Source organism: Bradysia coprophila (assembly GCF_014529535.1).
Source record: "Bradysia coprophila strain Holo2 chromosome X unlocalized genomic scaffold, BU_Bcop_v1 contig_173, whole genome shotgun sequence".
NCBI lineage: Eukaryota > Metazoa > Arthropoda > Insecta > Diptera > Sciaridae > Bradysia > Bradysia coprophila.
In genome coordinates, this window is record NW_023503302.1 from 4,166,027 (window position 1) to 4,185,692 (window position 19,666).

A 19,666-nucleotide genomic window follows, 5' to 3' on the forward strand; every position below is an offset into this window, starting at 1 on the left:
CGTTTTATTTGAATAGATTGTTGATGTTGGTGGTAAGTAGTTTTTAAATTATTGTGTTATATTTCTTGGGGGTGGGAGGGGATAAGCGTGAACTGAACATGGTGATTTTTAGTGATTCTTTTTTTTGAATTAGAGCTGACTCATCATCACTCAAGAGATATCGTAATAATAAATTATGCTATAAAGCTTTTACATACAGACTGATCTATTTGTTAGGACTAGGCAATATCTAGAAATTATTCACATACGGCGCATGTCGCCAGTGTAATCTTTGCATTACCTACTTGATTTTATTTTTATCATGTTGAAACGAAATCTTTTACTTCAATTATTTTGACAGACATGTTCAGGTTTCTCATTAAAATTACCTGAAACTGGCCTGATTTACCGAAAGCCTGTGACGGTGGGCGTTGTGTCGTCTTTTAAAAATCTTTTCAAATTTCAAAGGATGACTGTTGCATAGTCCAGGTGCTTGTGTCAATCCACTCGCTTTGCGTTATTCGAGATTTTCAGTTAGGAGATTCGATTGGAAACGAAAATCTGTGTAAGAATTACGTTTTTTTGAAAATCCACTTTTTCCATACATTTTTCGCGATTTTTTATGACACAAGCGCCTGTAATATGAGCAATAACAATATTTCTAATACAAAATACTCGAAATTAGAGCTATAAGTGATTGGCCTATAATATCAATTCAATTTTCACACTGAGTTTTCCACAGTTTTCCTCAATTTGTCACAACAATTTTGGCTAAAAAATTTCATTCAATGTTTTCAACAACTGTTTGTACCTACTACGAATCCTATCAAGTGATCAAATTCAAATGACTAGTTTTGCGGAAGATGTGAAAATTTGTGAGCCATAGACAAAGCTAAGATTGTCATGAAAGGTGGATTGTAGAAAATTTCGCTTGTGGTGAAAATTTTTTTGAATCGGACACACCATTTTTGTTTCCGGACGTTTATGGTGCTATCGATAGGTAATTTCAAGGTGATCATTTCGTAGAAGAAGAATTTTTTTAAAACGACCTTTCCGGCTCGGGACGACTCTAAGAAAATTTCAAAATTTCAAAATCATGACTTTTTCAGAAAATTTTTCCCCGAAATGAAACGACCCGGCCGGTTTTGATCTAATGGTAGTTTGTAGAGAATTGACAGACGATTCTAATAAAAGTATCGTCGGGTCGAAAGGCTGTAGCTGTGAGTCAGAATGAGGCATCAAAGTCCAATTTTATGGTTTTGTCAATGAGCACCCCAACCGATTTTTCATTTTATTGGCTTAAAATGAAGGCTAGCACATCCCATTTAACATATCAAAAAATTGGGAGGGGGTTTTTCAATTTTTTTCAACAAATCTAAAAAAACTTTCTTATGGGTGCCCACATTCCTGAGATTTTTTAATGGAAATGTATGGGAAGTTCTCCTAAAAATGAAATTAATTGCTATATACTGGTTGTCTCTGGTCTACCGAACAATTATATGCACTAACAAGAAATTTAACATTTTTACTTTGGGAATGTGGACAACTTTGACTGATTTTCTCACCATTGGGAAGCTTTCTGGTCATGTCTAGCTCATCCACTGCTGGGTATAGCTTCATTTGCTACTATATCGCATAGCCTGAGACCGCACCTTTCCAAAAATACCAAACTTGCCCTATTCGCAATCTGGCTTGTATTTTTTACGATGTCAAATATGTTGGTAAGTCGACCTACTCGAATGATTTTTGAGGAAGTTTGTTATTTCCAATTTTAACCGAAATAAAGTTACAAATTCTCTTGTGCAAGTGAATCGGAGCGAGGTATTTATGCCGAATTACCTCAAATTTATTCAAAAATCTTCTATTTCCGTTCCTTTAGCATGAAAGTGGTAATGCTCGCTTCAGGAATGCAGATCAGAAGATATTTCTGTGTGTTTTCTTATTTAGAAAAATATTTTCATCTTTTAAGTTCAGAAAGCTAAAAGATTCACTTCCACCATTTGTCCTATTGGTAAGTAAGGTACTATTGTAAACAAGCTTTTCAATCCTGCTACACACGACATATTATTCGTCCCATGATTATCTTGTTTGATTTCTTGTCTGTCCTACACTTAGCGGAAAATGTGCAATTTTTTCTCACAAAAATGTAAGAGCAACACATTTTCCATTGCAAACCATCAAACATACAATATTGATTCCAACCCATATCAACCATCATTTAACATCGCAATAAACTTAAGTGGAAAGCAGAGGTGATGATGATGAGATGTGGTAATGTGTAACTATAACAATATCTCCGGTATTAATGGAAAGAATGATTTTTTTCCTCTTCGTTGTTATATCTTACCATACTTAATGTTGATGTAGATGGTTTTTATGAAATTGGTATATCCGTATTGGTGTAAAAAGTAGGCGTTACCAAAAGTGTTAAATGGCCAGTATAGGTGGTTTAAAAAAGTAAATCTCGATGAAGATTTTTATTACAAATAATATTCAAGTGTGAACTAAACAGCTACAATCTGAAAAGTAATGTTTCACTGAATTCAGTAAGCAGTTGTTAATCGATTTAAATGGTTGATTGATCATAAAATACAGATCTAGGCAAATGCGTCGGTTCATATTTAAATGAATTTGCCTGTCGTTGAAAATAAATTTTATTTTTTTCAAAAACGAATTTCTTATTCGAATCCAACGAGTTCATATCATAAACACATACGTCCCTTAAAGAATGAATAACAAAGATATGGTGGAATATTCGGATCAGAGTAGTGACACCGATTCGGATTCGCAGGAAATTTGCATCGATAAGACGTTGGAATTGAAAACGTTTCGGTTGTGCAGTGATGGTGAAAATCGACGCTACTTCAAAGCGTCGTCAAAGACAGTGAAAAACAAAACATTTACAATTGAAAATATTTTGGGATTAGAGGATAACAGTGACGATCTGAAAAGTGATGTGAATAATAAATCGTGCTACGGTAAACCATTTCCCATTATTTCGCCGACGGATTTAAGGCAAATCAGTAAGTTGATGAAAATTGTTGTATGCTTTAGCTTCAAATTTAGCTACAAGTATAAAAATATTGGTAAACCTAGAAACGACATCCTGTTCCCACAAGACAAACCTCGATCGCCGATTTAACGATTTTTATGAATTTTCTTCGATTCGTTGAAAATCCTCAAAAAAATCCTTCAAGTTTAAAAAAAAAACTTTTATTCTTAAAACTTGAAGGATTTTTTTAATGATTTTCAACGAATTTGATGATTTTCTTAACAACTTTTTTTGTTTTGAGGTTAAAACCTATTTAACCTATTTATCTGCCCCACGACTAAACTCGTTCTCCACTTTAGTAAAACTTAGACAAATTTTGTGTTTGATGAACTTCAATTAGTCTTGATGAGAAAAAGTGCCTTCATAACTCTATTTTTTCACCTACGGTGAATTCCTTGTTTTAACGAAGAAAGGCCTAGCTTAAAATGAGTTTTTTAAGCTTGGCCTCGTCAGGAAATTACTCCTTAAAATATCGAATTGTTTTTTTTAAATAATCTTTGGTTTAATTTCTTAATGACGGCAAGCTCATGACCATTATTCTTATCGGGTCTATTACTTCCATCGATCAAAGTATTTTTAATCGGTTGATTTCAATTCTTGTACTTCAATTTTTAGCCCCGTACGAAGTACTGGGGGCTTATAAGATTAATATGCCGTTTGTAACACGTCGAATTGGAAGCAGACAGTAAGGGCAAAGCATTTGGTTATGTTCATAGATAACGAATCCGCAATAAAAAAAATGTCCGTCCGTCCGTCCGTCCGTCCGTCCGTCCGTCCGTCCGTGACCCCTCTAGCTTGAGCAAATCTCAACCTTTTTTCAAAATTCTTTTTTTCCCCGATTGGTATCGACAAAAGTAAGGTCAAGTTCGAAAATGGGCATGGTAGGGTCGGCCCTTCCAGAGCTAGGGCCCTATAGGTGTTTTTCAGTCTTTCGACGATATCTACCGAAATATGCACGCAATAGCTGCTTGTGATATATCAAATGAAAGGTATTGACGAGTAGAACGAAGTTGCTGAACATTGTTTTTGGGTAGGATGCAACGCGGGCTTGTTGGGAGGGCTCAAAGGTCGTTACTCGGCCCTAAGTATTTTTTGCACATAAATCGAGTAAGCCTCATCAGATTTTGCTAGATTTAGTTTTTTATGGAAGGTAATTGAATACCGAAAAGAACGTGGCGAAAAAAGTTTCAAATTTGGGCCCTTGGACTAAGGCCGCTACTCGGCCCTAAGTGGTTTTTGCACATAAATCGAGTAAATCTCATCCGATTTTGCTAGATTTAGTTTTTTATGGAAGGTAATTGAATACCGAAAAGAACGTGGCGAAAAAAGTTTCAAATTTGGGCCCTTGGACTAAGGCCGCTACTCGGCCCTAAGTGTTTTTTGCACATGAAGCGAGTAAATCTCATCCGATTTTGCTAGTTTTTGTTTCATTTGAGAAGTAATTGAATACCCAATGGAAAGTTGGCAAAAAATTTTGGGTTTCTAAAATAATGTCGTAAATTGTTGGTTTTATTTGAAAGGTACTTCGTACGGGCTTTCGTAATTGCGCTATGCGCAATTTTAAAATGAAACAGTTTCAGTAAATTTGACAATGCCCAACTTGACTTGCATTTTGGTAACAGACGCATTAGAGGATTGTAGACGTATTAGGGTTCCGGGCTTTTTAGGGCTACGGACGTATTATGGTTGCGGACGAAATAGGATTACGGGTTGTACGGGGCTAAGTCGCAGCAAACGCTCCGACTGTTCTGATGCCTTGTTTTAATATGTATTTTACTTTATAAAGGACCATATTACCCAGATCTTGTCATTATTTTTGTCGTCGTTATCGATAACAGATGAATAGCCGTATGTGATAGGCTAAAAGCTATAGGTTGTGCAAGATGCATCGTTTGACTGTCGCAAAACCTTCGTTTCAATTCTGAAAATTGTCGAAATTCTTTCCAATTTTCGGGATTCTATGAATTCTGTTTTCAAAGGCAAACCACTTGTCATTTTCATTGCTTGGTATTTGACCGCAAACATTGGCCAGTCGTAAAATTGGTTTCTTGGACACACAAATATAAACTAAAAAGTTGCAATCTTCTTAAACAAACAGGTTTGTTCAAATATAAATAGAATAAGTTGAATATACTTTAGTGTACATCAACGTCAACCGGTTGTCCTTGAGATGAAGCAGGGTACTATGTGCCATTATCGACATTTCCGTCATCGGAACGAAGGACAATCTCTTTTAATATAAAAACTGATGATTCGATTAAGATAGTCTATGGATAATTCCGGACATGAATAAATGCTTCATCGTTAGAAAGGTTGATCAGTTTAGAATTTGTGTTGTTCAAGATCAGTTTATGATGAGTAGACACGCTCATCAAAGTGAATGATAAGCTTAACAAAAAGGGTTTCTTGAAAATTTCCGTTCAATAATTCCTTGATCTTTCTATCACTTCTTCTGTCCTAAATATTTTCAACAGACTGAAAATCTTTTACTTCTATAGTTTTACACATGCCACCATATAACGCCTCCATATGCCAGAGCTGATCTCTCATTTTTGTCGTCACTATTAATGTCAGATGTCACTCATATAGGAGGAACAGCATAGCTGTGGATTTATTGCCCATGTAATGACACATTGTGCGAACTTATTATAGGTTATAAATGAACTAAATTTATCAAAGTCTAATCCCGACTCTGGGCCTATTTTGAGATATCGGTCTCTCAAATATTTCCGATAATTTATTCAAATCTTTTTAATAAGATTTTACCACTTCAAAAATTTATTACATTTCTACTGTAAAATTTCTCAGCTTTTTAAATGATTTCTCAAAAATGGACCCTACCATTAGAGGTAAACGATTTGATGATTGTGGTATATGCAAAGGCTTAAGGATTTTCTTAAGCGAAGTATTTTCCATCCGTTTGAATGTCCGTCGATGTTAGCCAGTTTGCGCAAATGAAGTATAATTTATCAGTCAACTTATAAGTTGGAAATTATAAGTAACCTTCCAGAACTTTTTTGTATGAAGACCTGACTTATAATTTTCAACTTAAAGGTTATCAATCAAATTATCAATCATTTGCGCAAACTATCTATTACGTCCAACAGTTTTCATTCAGCTCTTTCCATTCCCAATTCAAATTCCCCCGAAACGATTTAACGATTTTAATTTTCTTTTTTCTTTTTTTCAGCAACAGCACCAACTGTTTTAGACTACCTCAACTCACGCACGGCAAGTCTAATTGATAAATTACCACTAACAAATTCCACACAATCGCCAACTGTTGGTTCATACGATTATCACTCTACATCATTACCGATCAACAGTCCTCACACAAGTTTTATGTACTCAAATTGGATTGGATTGGCCAAAGCACCCAGCCAAACGAACTATTTACTCGGATTACAAGGTAAATAAAAAATAAAAAAAAAAAAAAACAAAAAAAATTCTATCAACACAAATCGTTTAGAAAGAAAAAGAAAAACAAAAATTTTGAAATAGTGTTAAGTTCGTAAGTATGGTCTTTCTTCTGGTTGCTTTTTCATTTTTGTTATTTTCGCTGTAAATAAGACATCATTTTGTTGATGCGTTTGTTTACAAGGGCAACAGTTTTTATGTAGAATTTAAGAAGACACATATGAGACCTCTGTCTTCATGAACGTAGACAACTTATACCATACCCAGTATAAAGCAGCTATTTTAAATATTTACCATTTTATGTGAAATACCGAGAATGCCAGAAAGTCTTAAAAAAAGGATTTATCAAAAAATATAAAAAAAATTCAAGAAAATTATCGTTTTGTTATTTCAATAATTAACAACTTTGTGTCAATTTCTCGAGGCACAGAGAAGAGAGTGGTCAAGTATGAAACATTATCATCATGGGTTGTGTCTATATATTTCAAGAAAAATTCATATCTTTTTATGTTTGACGAGCCATGTAAACGATAATGAATGCGTTAACTATTTTTAATATTTGATTAAGTTGTGTAGGCAATCGTGAATATTCAAGTAATGGTTTAATAAAATCTTATTTATTTTTCCATTCTTTTATTTTTATTGAATTTTTAAGTCGTCGTTGTTGTGTGTTATTTATTTTAAATGTGTAATATTAGACTCATCTCACTCATTTCGTCATTTTTTTCGATGGGCTATACGCGATGATCAAATCAATTGATTTTCGCGGGTCCATATGCTGACGATACATGTATAAATCTCGAGCGATAATGAATGGTAAAACCGCTAAACATAATGACATATCGATACAATTTCTAGGTGTTGATAAATTTTGTGTTGTGACCATAAAAAGACCCATAGAACTTAGTAACATATTTTTCACCGAGACAATTCTTCAAATACATTTTTTACCGAGGGGTGACTCACTTCTAGATTAAATGGATTAAATGGTATTAAATGGAATAAAAATTGGATTAAATGGATTAAATAGGAAAAAAGTTCATTTTACCAAATACTGTAAAAGTCTTAAAAATTGTTGATTTTGATCGAACCACGTACTACAACTCATACTACAATGTTAAAAAGCGAAAAAATCCACTTTTAGGAGTTTTTGGTGTAAAGTGGATTAAATGGATTAAATAAATTTAATACCATTTTTAACAAAAAAAAAATTCCTATACCTCACGAGCACTTAAACGAGCTGGGGATCGTGCAAATCTATTTTTCGCAATTACTTTACAAATTCTTCAGGTGGGTAGCCTAATTATTTCGGTAAAACTAAAAAAAAAAATTTGGATTAAATGGATTAAATGGATTAAATGGAAGTGCGTCACCCCTCGTTTTTTACCGTGAGGCTGTAGGCTCATTTTCGGGAAATTTTTTAAAAATGTGGACCATGTTGTCTTTTACACTAAAACATTAGCGATCTTGGCTTCATGGTAAAAAGAATGATTTTAGGAATGTCTCAGCCAAAAATATATCATTAAGGTACTTAAGCTACGCAGACTTCTTATTACCTGAACAACACACATGTGAAATAAATGAAATGAATGAAAGTCTGCAATCCACATTTCGTCAATTTAAGCCGTTAACGCACGAGTAGTATTGCGTTGCTAAAGATCGACAATTATGCTACATTTATTCAATGTATGCTACAAATCGTATTACAATGGAAAACACAGTATCAAAGAAGTTTACTCGCTGCATCCTCTGAAGACTCTTTTTCTTTCACTGGCACTAGCGTTAAAAATCGTTTCCGGTGGTCTTCACGAGTAAAATATACTATGTTATGGTTTGGATACTACGTTGACTTCGCTTTCGGTGCAAGTTACAAAAGCCACATTATTATGAAACCTAATATACGACTGTTGTATTTGAGACGGCCTGATTTGTATCAGTTAGTGTGCATCATTCTAATTTTTGACAAAATGGTACCTAATTATGCTATTAGAAGATAAATTTTAATTGATAGAGGTATGTCATGCAAGACCTGCCAAGTTTTTTACTGGTCTGGCACAACACATTTTCTTACAAAAATATAATTTTTCAATTACTTTCTTCATTTGGAATTAATTTGGATTTTCTACGATGTGTGACAAGAGGATACATATACTTGGCATACCCTCATTAAGACACACCCGCCCTGAACAAAAATAAAGTTTTACTGAAAATGCACCCAAAAATTGATCGCTGTTCTGAATAGAGGGACCCTAGGGGAGTTCAAAACGATGGTCCGTTAAGCTGGACCAGATGCTTCCCCAGCCCGTACAATTTTTTCCTTAGTTGTATGGGTGTGGGGGAAGCATCTGGTCCAGCTTAACCGGCCATCGTTTTAAACTCCCCTAGGGTCTCTCTATTCAGAACAGCGATCAATTTTTGGGTGCATTTTCGGTAAAACTTTATTTTTGTTCAGGGCGGGTGTGAAGAACACTTTTAATACTCACAAATTAAAGTAGTACAACAAATGTTATCGGGTAGTGTAATGATGGTGTTGAGGAATTTCGCGCCGAGTCATTCACAATAACCCACAAAGTGACATTTTCCTTATACAAAATGTGTCATTTTGTCAGTTATTGTGAATGACGCGGCGCGTAATTCCTAACAGCCCTAAAAGTCTTTTTTTTAGCGTGTGAGGTGAGAGGTTTCCAGACAGAGCCGAAGGCGAGGTCTGGAATCGAATACGCTAAAAAAGACTTTTAATCCGTGGTACGAATAATATTTTTCATACCCGACGGAGAAAAAGTGCGACGAAGTCGTACTTTGCGGTCCTAGATATGAAAAAAAAAAATTGTTCCTCGAAATTCTCAGGATGAAGTCATGACTTGTTTGAGTTACATATTTCACTTTGTATGCTTGCTAAGAGGACCGAAAGTAAAGCTGTCAATTGACATTTCTTTACTTTCGGTCCTCTTAGCAAGCATACAAAACTTAATACGTAACTCTTTTGGCCTACTCAATCGATACGTAAATAACTATTTCATGTGTCGGGGCCGAAAATGAGGGAGTTTCGAGATTTTTCTCGGGTTTTCGACCCCTTACATGAAAAATTTTTTGAGTATCTGTTTTGGACGATTGATTTTAGGCACTTTCGCATGTAGCCCTCACTTCGTTCGGGCTACAACTCGCGAAATTGCCTAAAAACAATCGTCCAAAACAGATACACAAATAACTATTCCACTTTATTTACGGTATGTCATCTGTTTTCGGGAGGTGTTTATGACGTAAATAATTTTTCATTACCTTGTTGCAAATACGAAGATCAAAAGAAGTAACAGACTCTACCTTGACCTTGACCAATTTAAACTTTTGATCTTCCTTTTAATGTGAACAGTTAGGCCAAATTTTTCATATTAACAATAAGCAACCCATTCTAATTTCCCGTGTCATTGTCGATCCAAAATTTGAAATCAAGATTAAATTCACGAAGTTCGTTTTTTTTTAAATTGAGGAATAGTCAAATCATGTCCAACATACTGGTTCAGATACAAAATTGCGTGGGAAAAATATTTGGTCATTCGTTAGCCGAAATTTGTCTAAATTCAGCAATTGGTGTTGTTTGCGGCTATTTGCTGATGAGATTTGCCAAATCTTCTGCTCTCGTTGCCGGGGCAGTATTACTTGCTGTTGAAGTTGTAGGTGAAAATTCATCTGTTCTGGTCGAACATTGTAGCACAATTGAAGAACGTGCAAGAGCTTTTCTGCAATTACTTACACTGGACGAGATATATCGAAGATGTGCTGCAAGAGGATTTGTTGGTGGATTGCTGATTGGAATTAGTCTAGCATAAGCAAAACAAATGATTTATCGCAGCAAATTTCATTAAATTTTCAGTAAAACATTTTTATGTAAATAATATCGAGTGTTGAGGCGTTTACTAGTATCGACTAGCGTTCTGTAAATATTTGCTTTAGCTAGTGATTTTCCTTACTATCTACTCTCCAAACTTTCCTGACAAAATGATTTTAATCAGGGCCTATTTTCGATAATTTAAATTCTCGAAATTATCGAAAAATTCTCTAAATTCTACAAAAATTATCGAAATTCTAAAATTTATTTTTGGAGAATTTTGATAATTTTTCGATAATTTCAAGAATTTTTTGATAATTTGGAGAATTTAAATAATCGAAAATAGGCCCTGATTTTAATTACAAACAATATCTGTTGAGTCATCGATAACGACGATTAAAATAAGCAACGACCTTTTCGAAGTGTATGATAAAACAACTGAAATAAAAATTTTACTTGCAGCAGGGGGCACACCATTGACACATGCGATAATTTTCATTTTCGCAGGGCTTCGCAAGTAATAGTATATTACTTCCAAGGTTCCAAGTTGTGTATTTGATAAGTGGGGTGTACGTGATTACGTAAATGAAAATGAAACATGCCGTAACACGTAAAATACGTAATTGTTTGGAGATTTTTATTTTGCCACGAGGGATTATAGCCCTCGCCCTCGGCTCTGGCTACAAGCCTCCTTCTCGGCAAAATAAAAATATCGAAACAAGGATAATGTGATATTGTTGAAGTAGTGTGTCATGAAAGACGAGCCAAATTTGTTGTTTGTCTGACACGAAACCTTTTCTTAAAATATTATTTTTCAATTGTTTTTTTCATTTAGAATCATCGATATAATATATGGTAGATTGGTACACACTAAGAACGAAAATTCGGAAATATATCACACACACAACGACAAAATTTTTTAATCACAACACAAAATAAAGCGAAGGGACATTAGGACATTCAAAAAGGAAGGGGACATTAAGATTTTGAAATGTGTATGGCTTTCTTCCGCGCTCTTTTTCAGAACGTAAGTTACGTTACACATACATTCTTGCATTATTTCCGCACAAACGTTCTTCGTGTGTACCAATCTACCCTATATTACATCGATGTTTAGAATCAATTTGGATTTTTTAAGACGTGTGACAGCTGATATATACTAGGCATACCCTCGTTAACGACACTTTTAATGCTCAAAAATTAAGGTCGTAGAACAAATGGTATCGGGTAGTGTAATGATATGACATTGGTTGACGCGGAATGCTTTTATGCATACAAGTTCTCGGTATGTCTTTTACGGTATGTCGACTGTTTTTGGCAGTGACGACAGAAGTAAAAGATCAGCTCACAATTGTTTATGACGTAAAACATTTTGCATTAATTTGTTGCAAATACTAAGATCAAAAAAAGTAACAGACTCTACCTTGACCTTGACCAATTTGAACGTCTGATCTCGCTTTCTATCTGTAAAGAGTTAGGCTATTTAATGTTTTCCCAAATTTTTCATGTTAACAATAAGCAATAAGCAATAAGCAAGCCAATCTAATTTCCCGTGTCATTGTCGATCCAAAATTTGAAATCAAGATTAAATTCACGAAGTTCGTTTTTTTTTAATTGAGGAACAGTCAAATCATGTCCAAAATACTGGTTCAGATACAAAATTGCGTGGAAAAAATAGTTGGTCATTCGTTAGCCGAAATTTGTCTAAATTCAGCAATTGGTGTTGGTTGCGGCTTCTTGCTGATGAGATTTGCCAAATCTTCTGCTCTCGTTGCCGGCGCAGTATTACTTGCTGTTGAAGTTGCAGGTGAAAATTCATCAGTTCTGGTCGAACATGGTAGCACAATTGAACAACGTGCAAGAGCTTTTCTGCAATTACTTACATTGGACGAGTTATATCGAAGATGTGCTGCTAGAGGATTTGTTGGCGGATTGCTGATTGGAATGAGTATAGCATAAGCGAAGCAGATGTTTTATCGGAGCAGATTTCAGTGAATTTTCAGTTAAATAAATTTTACATTTTTATGTAAATTATATCGGGTCTCAGTTGACTTTGCTAGTTCCCGGGAGATTCTGGTATATTCAATCCTCACTGCCTTCACTACTGTACGTGAGTATAAGGGCGAACCAGCTATTACAGCTCTATCACAAATTTATACTTCTGGATTTCAGAGTTTGATTCTAAGTATCGTGCAGGTAAACATGGTCCACTTGTGTAGGCCTAACACCGGCATCTTGTCAAACCACATAGCGTTGCTACTAACGACACAAACCTTGAGTGTATTTCACTAGTATCGACTATAGCTTGTGATTTTCCTTACTCTAAACTTTCCTGTCAAAATGATTTTTATACAAACAACATCTGTTGACAACGACGATTAAAATGAGTCACAACCTCTTCGAAGTGTTGAAACATTAGAAGTAGTAGATTCATTGATTATAATGTGATGCATTTCACTTCCGGCTTCGATTTTAATTTCGCTCACATAACTTTTGTCCAGCATCACCTCTGACATCTGTTAGTTTAATCATTATTGCAGTAGAAAACCCTGCTAGACAATGTGCATTCCCCCTCGCGTCGCATTATAGTAGTCGCATTAAAATCGTATTTTTAAAGTATGTTTGCGTTACGTATAAAAATAGTTGTACGTTTAGTACCGAGTACATTATTCTCAATTGACCATATTATGCAAATTTGTACGTGATAATTGGTAAAAAGAGTAACCGACCAATAACTCGTGACTTAAATTTTCTAATATTTGTGGTATTGTTATAGTTAACAATATTAAAATTTTGATAAATTTAAATTGGTTAGGAAGATTTTCGTAATTTTTAACGCCAACAACAGTTGTAAAGTTACCGAAATTGTTCAAACGTTGGCCATGTTTATTCGTTTTATCGACAGTTTTTAAATCGGTCCATTTAAATATTTCACAACCGAATACGTGTGACAATGGAAAAGGGTACGTTCCAGAAACGAATTCCACATAACTTAGATTGGGTTTTGCCTGAAGACTGCCTAGTTATACTGTTAAGTGATTTAAATTTATTTGCCGAGAGAGTTGTTTCATTGTAATAGAATTCTAGATGGAAGCTGTCCAGATGTAAACGGAAATTTTAAGCCGGAAAAGTCAGCCATTATTAAGTACTCCAGAGCATGCACAACCAAATGTATAAACCACATTCAATGATTTTTGACTTTTGAATATGTGTTCACAATAAAGGCATTTCGCCGGAATGCCTAGATGTTTCCTCTTGGGTTTCGCTCTGGTTCCGTCATCTTCGATACTTTAGCGTTTTCATTTCAAAGCGAAACTTTTCTTTTTTGCTGTAAAGCATGTCCATTTTGTCTTCTACATTCTCTTTTTGGATTAATTAAATACTTCACCTATTATTGATTAGTCACAAAATATTTATTTCGAACTTTAATCAACTGTTATCGACAGCAACAACAAAAATCACGAATGGGTAAACAGATGAAGTAAAAGATTCTTTAACAAACGCTAGGCGATACTATGAACATAGAAGTAATAGATTATAGTGATTATACTGTGATACACTTAAAGGTTAATCTATTTTATTTTGTTGGTACATTTCGTCGTGAAATTATTTAGCTTATTTATGTTGTGAGCCAACTGCACTATTACATCATTTATTCTGCATGTACAAGAGTGAAGTGGTTCATATGTAAATAGGCTACAGCGAATGTAGCCCTACAACAATATTGAATGCCTTGTCAAATTTGCCGACGGTAAATTGTAATGTAATTCAGCTGCTCGTTGAGAATACAAATTTGTAAGTCTGATATTTGGATGCTTTAAAATGAAGCCCGGAATAAGTCGAACGCAGTCAACAATTAGTTTTATCTGAAATTTCGGGATAGGCCAGGTTTCAGATAACCTAAATTTTCAAACAAATTTTCAGGTCAAACTGTCAGGTCTTATATTAGATCAAAATTGATTGATTCAGGTTTAGGTCCCAACAGGTTCAGGTATTTTCAGTTAAGCTTTCAGGTAGACCGGACCTGTTCGAGTCTTACTTATTAATACTATTATTCCTATAATTAAAGACTTTGAGAAAATTCGTACAATTTTTCCTCTTGATTTTCTGAAAAACATTACAAACTATCAGAGACATTAAATATTAATGATGAAACCGATTTTCATTGTTTAACACTATCACTTTACGTATTATTTTCTTCTATCAACAGCTCCGAAACCATCTGGTAAACGATCCCGCAAGCCTGGCGTCGATCGTAAACCACGCCAAGCATACAGTGCAAAGCAATTGGAAAAATTAGAAAGTGAATTCAAACAGGACAAATATCTGAGCGTCAGCAAACGAATGGATCTGTCGAAAAGTTTGAATCTGACCGAAGTACAAATAAAAACATGGTTTCAAAATCGCCGAACAAAGTGGAAAAAGCAGCTAACATCTCGGCTGAAAATAGCCCAACGGCAAGGCATCTATACCAGTCATTATCTAACGAATAGCTTCGGTGCTCATTATCCAATTTTCTCTCCATACTACCCGAATCCGCTGTGTATGATGAATGCAACGTCTATGCCGGATGGTAAAAGTAAGACAATTTCGACGGCGACACCATGATAAAGAATTGTGTATGTGTGTGTGCATTTTTGAAACAATTTATTTTTCACAAAAACAAAATTTGTTGAACAAATTCATTCTGCACAAAAATTTACTATGCAAAATATCGACATCGAAAACGCTAACCGCAGCTGTTATGTTTTGAAAGACAATGGAAGGAAGTAGCTAATTTTGACAAATGTTTTAGCAGTCACTTCAGTCCTGTGATCAGTGTCCTTAACAATGTATGTAAATACGTAGGTAGAACTGAGCTTTTCGCGACAAATATTTCACTAATTTTTGAACTTAGCAGCAAAGTCCGATGATTGTGCTATTAGACAGAAATTTGAGTACCGCGGAACACATAACATTTTTGGATTTTTATGAACCCTCAACGGTCGTATAGGTATTGTTATTAGCGGCAGTTGCTTTATATCAATCACTAGATTGACAAGTGTCGCTAATAACAACATGATTCTGATCACGGAAGTGTTGCATACAAGAAAAAGCGCAAAATTGTTATGTACGTACCGCTCTCACTTGTTCGATTAAACAAAAAGCTTTGTTGGTGAAATTGACAGTAGCTCACCATTATCGCAAGAAGGACATTTGATTTAGCAAATATCTACCCATCTGAATGTCCGAAACAGACGAACAGCAAATTTCGTATTTTTCATGCGAAATTTGCTGAACGTATGCATACGATTGACACATTATTGCTAACTCTACAGCAGGTACATAAGAAATGAATGAAATGATAAAAGCTTTTATGGGGGCAAAACTAATTGACCCGAATTTATTGGCCTAAGAGCTTTCACGAACTTTTATTTGGCAAAATTCATAGGCGAACTATAAAGTTAGAGAAACAATGACAGTATCACTCATCGTTGTTTCGTAACGTAGCTCGTTGGAAAGTAGATTGGACGTCTGATCATAGAGTGTGAAAGTGGCAGGTCATTTGGATGTTAATAATTGTTTGGAAAAGCTTCAAGCTTTTCGTATTTATTGTGTCATGTCATGATTGGGTTACAATGTCATTTGATGTCGATATTTTGACGGTGATCTTTACTATAGAAAATTTCTTTTTAATGACGCCAGTAGAATATTTTTACTTTAAAATGAAAAACTAAATTTTTATCTCAATAAAAAAAGGAAATAAAAAAAACAATTCGGAAACACAGGAGACATAAATTTTACAATTTTTTTTAAACAAGTTTTTCATTATTTTAATGGTGAATTTACTCTACACACAGTTTATGTTTAGGAGTTTGAGACAAAAATAAAAAACAAAAAAGAAATGTGAAAGAAAATTTGATTTGATTTGGATAAACGGAAAGATAATTTTAGCTTTCTGTTCTTCACTAGGGTGGCTCAATTTCAAAACAACTCCTCCGTTTTATTCTTCTTCATTACAACTTGAATGATTCTTAGGCTAAAATCAGAAGAGCTTGCCGCTTGCGGTACTCATTTTCAGGGCCGAATTGGCCAGCAGACGGCACCTACTCATCTGTAATATTTAGTCTAACCAAAATTAAGCTGTTGACATTTTCGTATGTCTTATATTTTCAGCGTGATCTCCACGAAACAATTATGAAAATTTTAACAAATTGAGAACAAAAATGTGTAGCGAGCCCGGGCTATTAATCTGCTAACAGTGGCACCGACTTCCACTTCATTGCGGTCAAAAACCTAAAACTCAACATATTTAAAAAAAAATCCTCTAATTATCTGTCGTTTTGGACGTGGCGATCGATACTTGGGTGTACACGCGCCCTACAGAAGTGTTGCTAAGACTTTTGTAAAATTAACGAAAATTAATGGATTTTGGAACGAACACCAGAAAACTGTTTGAACAAGCGGGGATCGCGTTGTAAAAGGAGAGAGAGGTTCAAGAAAGTCAGATATCGAAAAAAGACTTTCTAAGATTTTGTAAAATTTGCTCGTGAAGTAGAATCACGAGATCGCGCATTTGTGCAATGCGCAAATCCGCCTGAGGTATTTATTTTCGCATACTTCGAGTATCTCTCTCTATGGAAAATGATGTCCCTTCATTTACAAAAGTTACTTCTCATTCCGAGAACTGATATTCAAATCGAAGTATTGAAAAGATTATATGTGCAGTCATTTCCTCCGCTCAAAGGGTGATGAGAAAATGGTGTTCGTCTGATGACAGTTCGGGTTAGAAAATGCGTATTTTCTCTTTTTGTTTTGAAATGGGTGAAAATAGTCATTTTATCTTCGAACTTTGTTGTTATTTTGAAAAATGCTGTACCAAATTGATGTTTTTGTTTCGTGGAGAAAACGGCTAATCCCTACACGCACATATGAAAAACGTTGTATTAACCACTGGAAGAAAATAGGAAATTCCAACAAGATCTATGTTTGCGGCAAGAGAGAGAGAGAGAGAGAGAGACCAATAAGTTTTGGGATGACATTGATCGTTCCACTAACACACTAATTTTTCGCCTAATTTACGAAGTGTCTCTCTCGGAAAACAGATAACCATTTCTGTAGTTAAGGTTTTATTGAGTCCTGAAGATCGTCCCAATTGTAAATTTCGAAATTGGGTAATAAATTGAAATAATATTTTTGCGAATTTTTGCACAACGAAAAGCCACAGCACGACTGTCATCTAAGGTCCAACGAAAGTCTTTGAAATTATGCCATCCTATCGAATTAGAGCAGGGCTCATTTTGGGGAATTTAATTTTTCCGAATTTTTCGAAATTTTTCAGAATTTCCAAAAAATGAGCCCTAAGTTAGAGTCATAATTTTGGATGAAATTGATCATGAATTTTAGTTTAATTTTTTGATTGTTTTTTAATCAAATCCAAACATCAAAATTTCGCTCGTAATTTACACTTAATTTTAATTAACAATGAAAATGATAAATTAATACTTAAAAACTACTACCGCTACGGATTGTTGTTTTGTAATACTAAATTTATGCTATTAAGGAATTTGTAAAGTCTCTTCATATACTTTTTTTTTGTTGTCGTAAAATTTCTTTTTTGTTTCTTCTTCTTTCGGTTTATTTCATTTTGTTTCAAAAAAAAATCCAAAACCAAAAAAAACTTTTTTTTCTTTTGACTAATTTAGATTTTTATAATTCTTTCTATTTTTTTCTTCAACGTTGATGATCACTTTGTTTCAATCCCAATCTCGATTGAGAGCACACTTTTCCTAAGTGACGATTATACCTCTAATGTAAAAATTAAACGAAATCAATTCACTGTGTGGTTACAAATTTCTCATGGCTTGAATGAGGACTCATTGAATAGTTTTTCCTTCCTTCTTACTTTGCTTCCAATATACAATATAAATATAAATATCGATGATAATATGTGCTGTATAAATTAATATAATTAAAGGTAACTGGATTTAAATCGTATAATTAAGTTTTCTCTCATTTCTCTTTGTTTTTCTTTTAAATACTTTGAAATTATGTGAAATATTTTGTTTTATATAATTTTTTGCTTTCATTTCTCTCTTATCTATATATGTAAATCATTAATAATTAATTCAATTTATATTCTAATTCTATACGTATATTTTAGTCGAGAGATTCGCCTCCGGTACTTGGTAGAAAGAAGCAAAGGATTCCGCTTACTGAAATTAAACAAAGAAGAGAAGAAGAGAAATTGAGATTTTTCTTTTAAAGTCAAATGGTTGAAACGGATTAGCGTTATGCCATTTTGATATATTTTTATGTTAATAAAACTAGGCTAAAGAAAACATTGTATGCTGCATAAGAAACCACAATAAAATTTAGTTTGACTTTTCAGAATAATTAGACAAGTGATTTTATTTGGAATAGGTTTACGTCCTTGTTAGGACTGTTTTGACCTATAGACCTATAGATCATCTTCAAGGCTGTTTGAAATGCCATCCACGTCAAGAAATGCCATCCACGTTAAAAAAATCTCATACAAATGAATGAATGAACGAAACATTTAACGAAACTTAAGTGAGGTTACGTCTGAAAGTACCGTATCTTGAAGATGTTCTATTGTTCGTCAGAACTTCACACAAGCCGTTTTCCATTATTTTTCGTATTGATGAGTAATGTACTAATTAATCGGAAAGCCCAGCGGAAGGGAAAATTACCCTCACTCTCCCGTGTTACGCCAATAAAACGTATCATATTTGTGTCTTTGCTTTTAAAGAGCTTTCGAGCTCTCCTTTTATAATCCACTAAAATACTGCATTTTTCCAATGGAATCCAAAAGACTTTCCAATGCTTTCGAAAGCTCTCCAAAGCACACACACAATGTGATACGTTATTTTGGCTTACCACTGGAGTATTATCATCAGGTAATGAATCATTTCCGGTCGTTTCTGCGAGAACACTACATCCACGCATGGAACTTTTTTATGTTGTCAAGTGTGAGACGAAGGCATTGGTTGCAATCACCTAAATCCCAAACACTATTTGCCTTGAGGTTCTCTTTACATGCTTGTGGCCGGTAAAAAGTGATTATTCAGATCGTACTAACAATGAAGTAGACACCAACCACATGGGCACTACGAAATTATTTACTCTCTGTATAGGTACAGGCCGTTAGTAAAAAAAAATGAATCATCAAGCTGGCGCTCACAATTCTAAAACATTAGATTGTTTATCAACTTGAATAATGTTGATTTCTTCAACGTTCACTTATGACATAATTGTCGCTGTACTTGAAAAGTTCACTTGTTCAACATGATACACTCAATGTTTCCTGCAATTCATTATCACCATGATAGACGAAACAAATAAAAAAATTACTTGGAAAGTACGATGCTTGTAAGGCCATACAACATTTG

At 34.4% G+C, this 19,666-nt stretch overlaps 2 protein-coding genes across 5 annotated transcripts in view; one reads left to right on the forward strand and one right to left on the reverse strand.

Annotated features, from left to right (window-relative positions):
* The first annotated feature begins 2,547 nt into the window (after nt 1-2,547).
* On the forward strand, nt 2,548-15,942 carry LOC119068258 (homeobox protein vab-15). Its single transcript, XM_037171798.1, has 3 exons — nt 2,548-3,002; nt 6,222-6,440; nt 14,485-15,942. Exons 1-3 carry the CDS (start codon nt 2,708-2,710, stop codon nt 14,880-14,882), a joined length of 912 nt encoding a protein of 303 aa, XP_037027693.1. The 5' UTR covers nt 2,548-2,707; the 3' UTR covers nt 14,883-15,942.
* The window catches only part of LOC119068243 (synaptic vesicle glycoprotein 2C-like), a 39,635-nt gene continuing 23,145 nt past the window's right edge, over nt 3,177-19,666 (reverse strand). For 3 of the 4 annotated variants that reach the window (XM_037171771.1, XM_037171772.1, XM_037171773.1), the window contains exon 14: nt 18,330-18,469. In XM_037171771.1, coding sequence (XP_037027666.1) covers nt 18,414-18,469 — 56 coding nt within the window. In that variant the 3' untranslated portion in view covers nt 18,330-18,413. Of the gene's footprint in view, nt 3,190-17,992; nt 18,470-19,666 lie in introns of those variants that run through there. The other variant, XR_005086113.1, reaches the window with a different exon arrangement.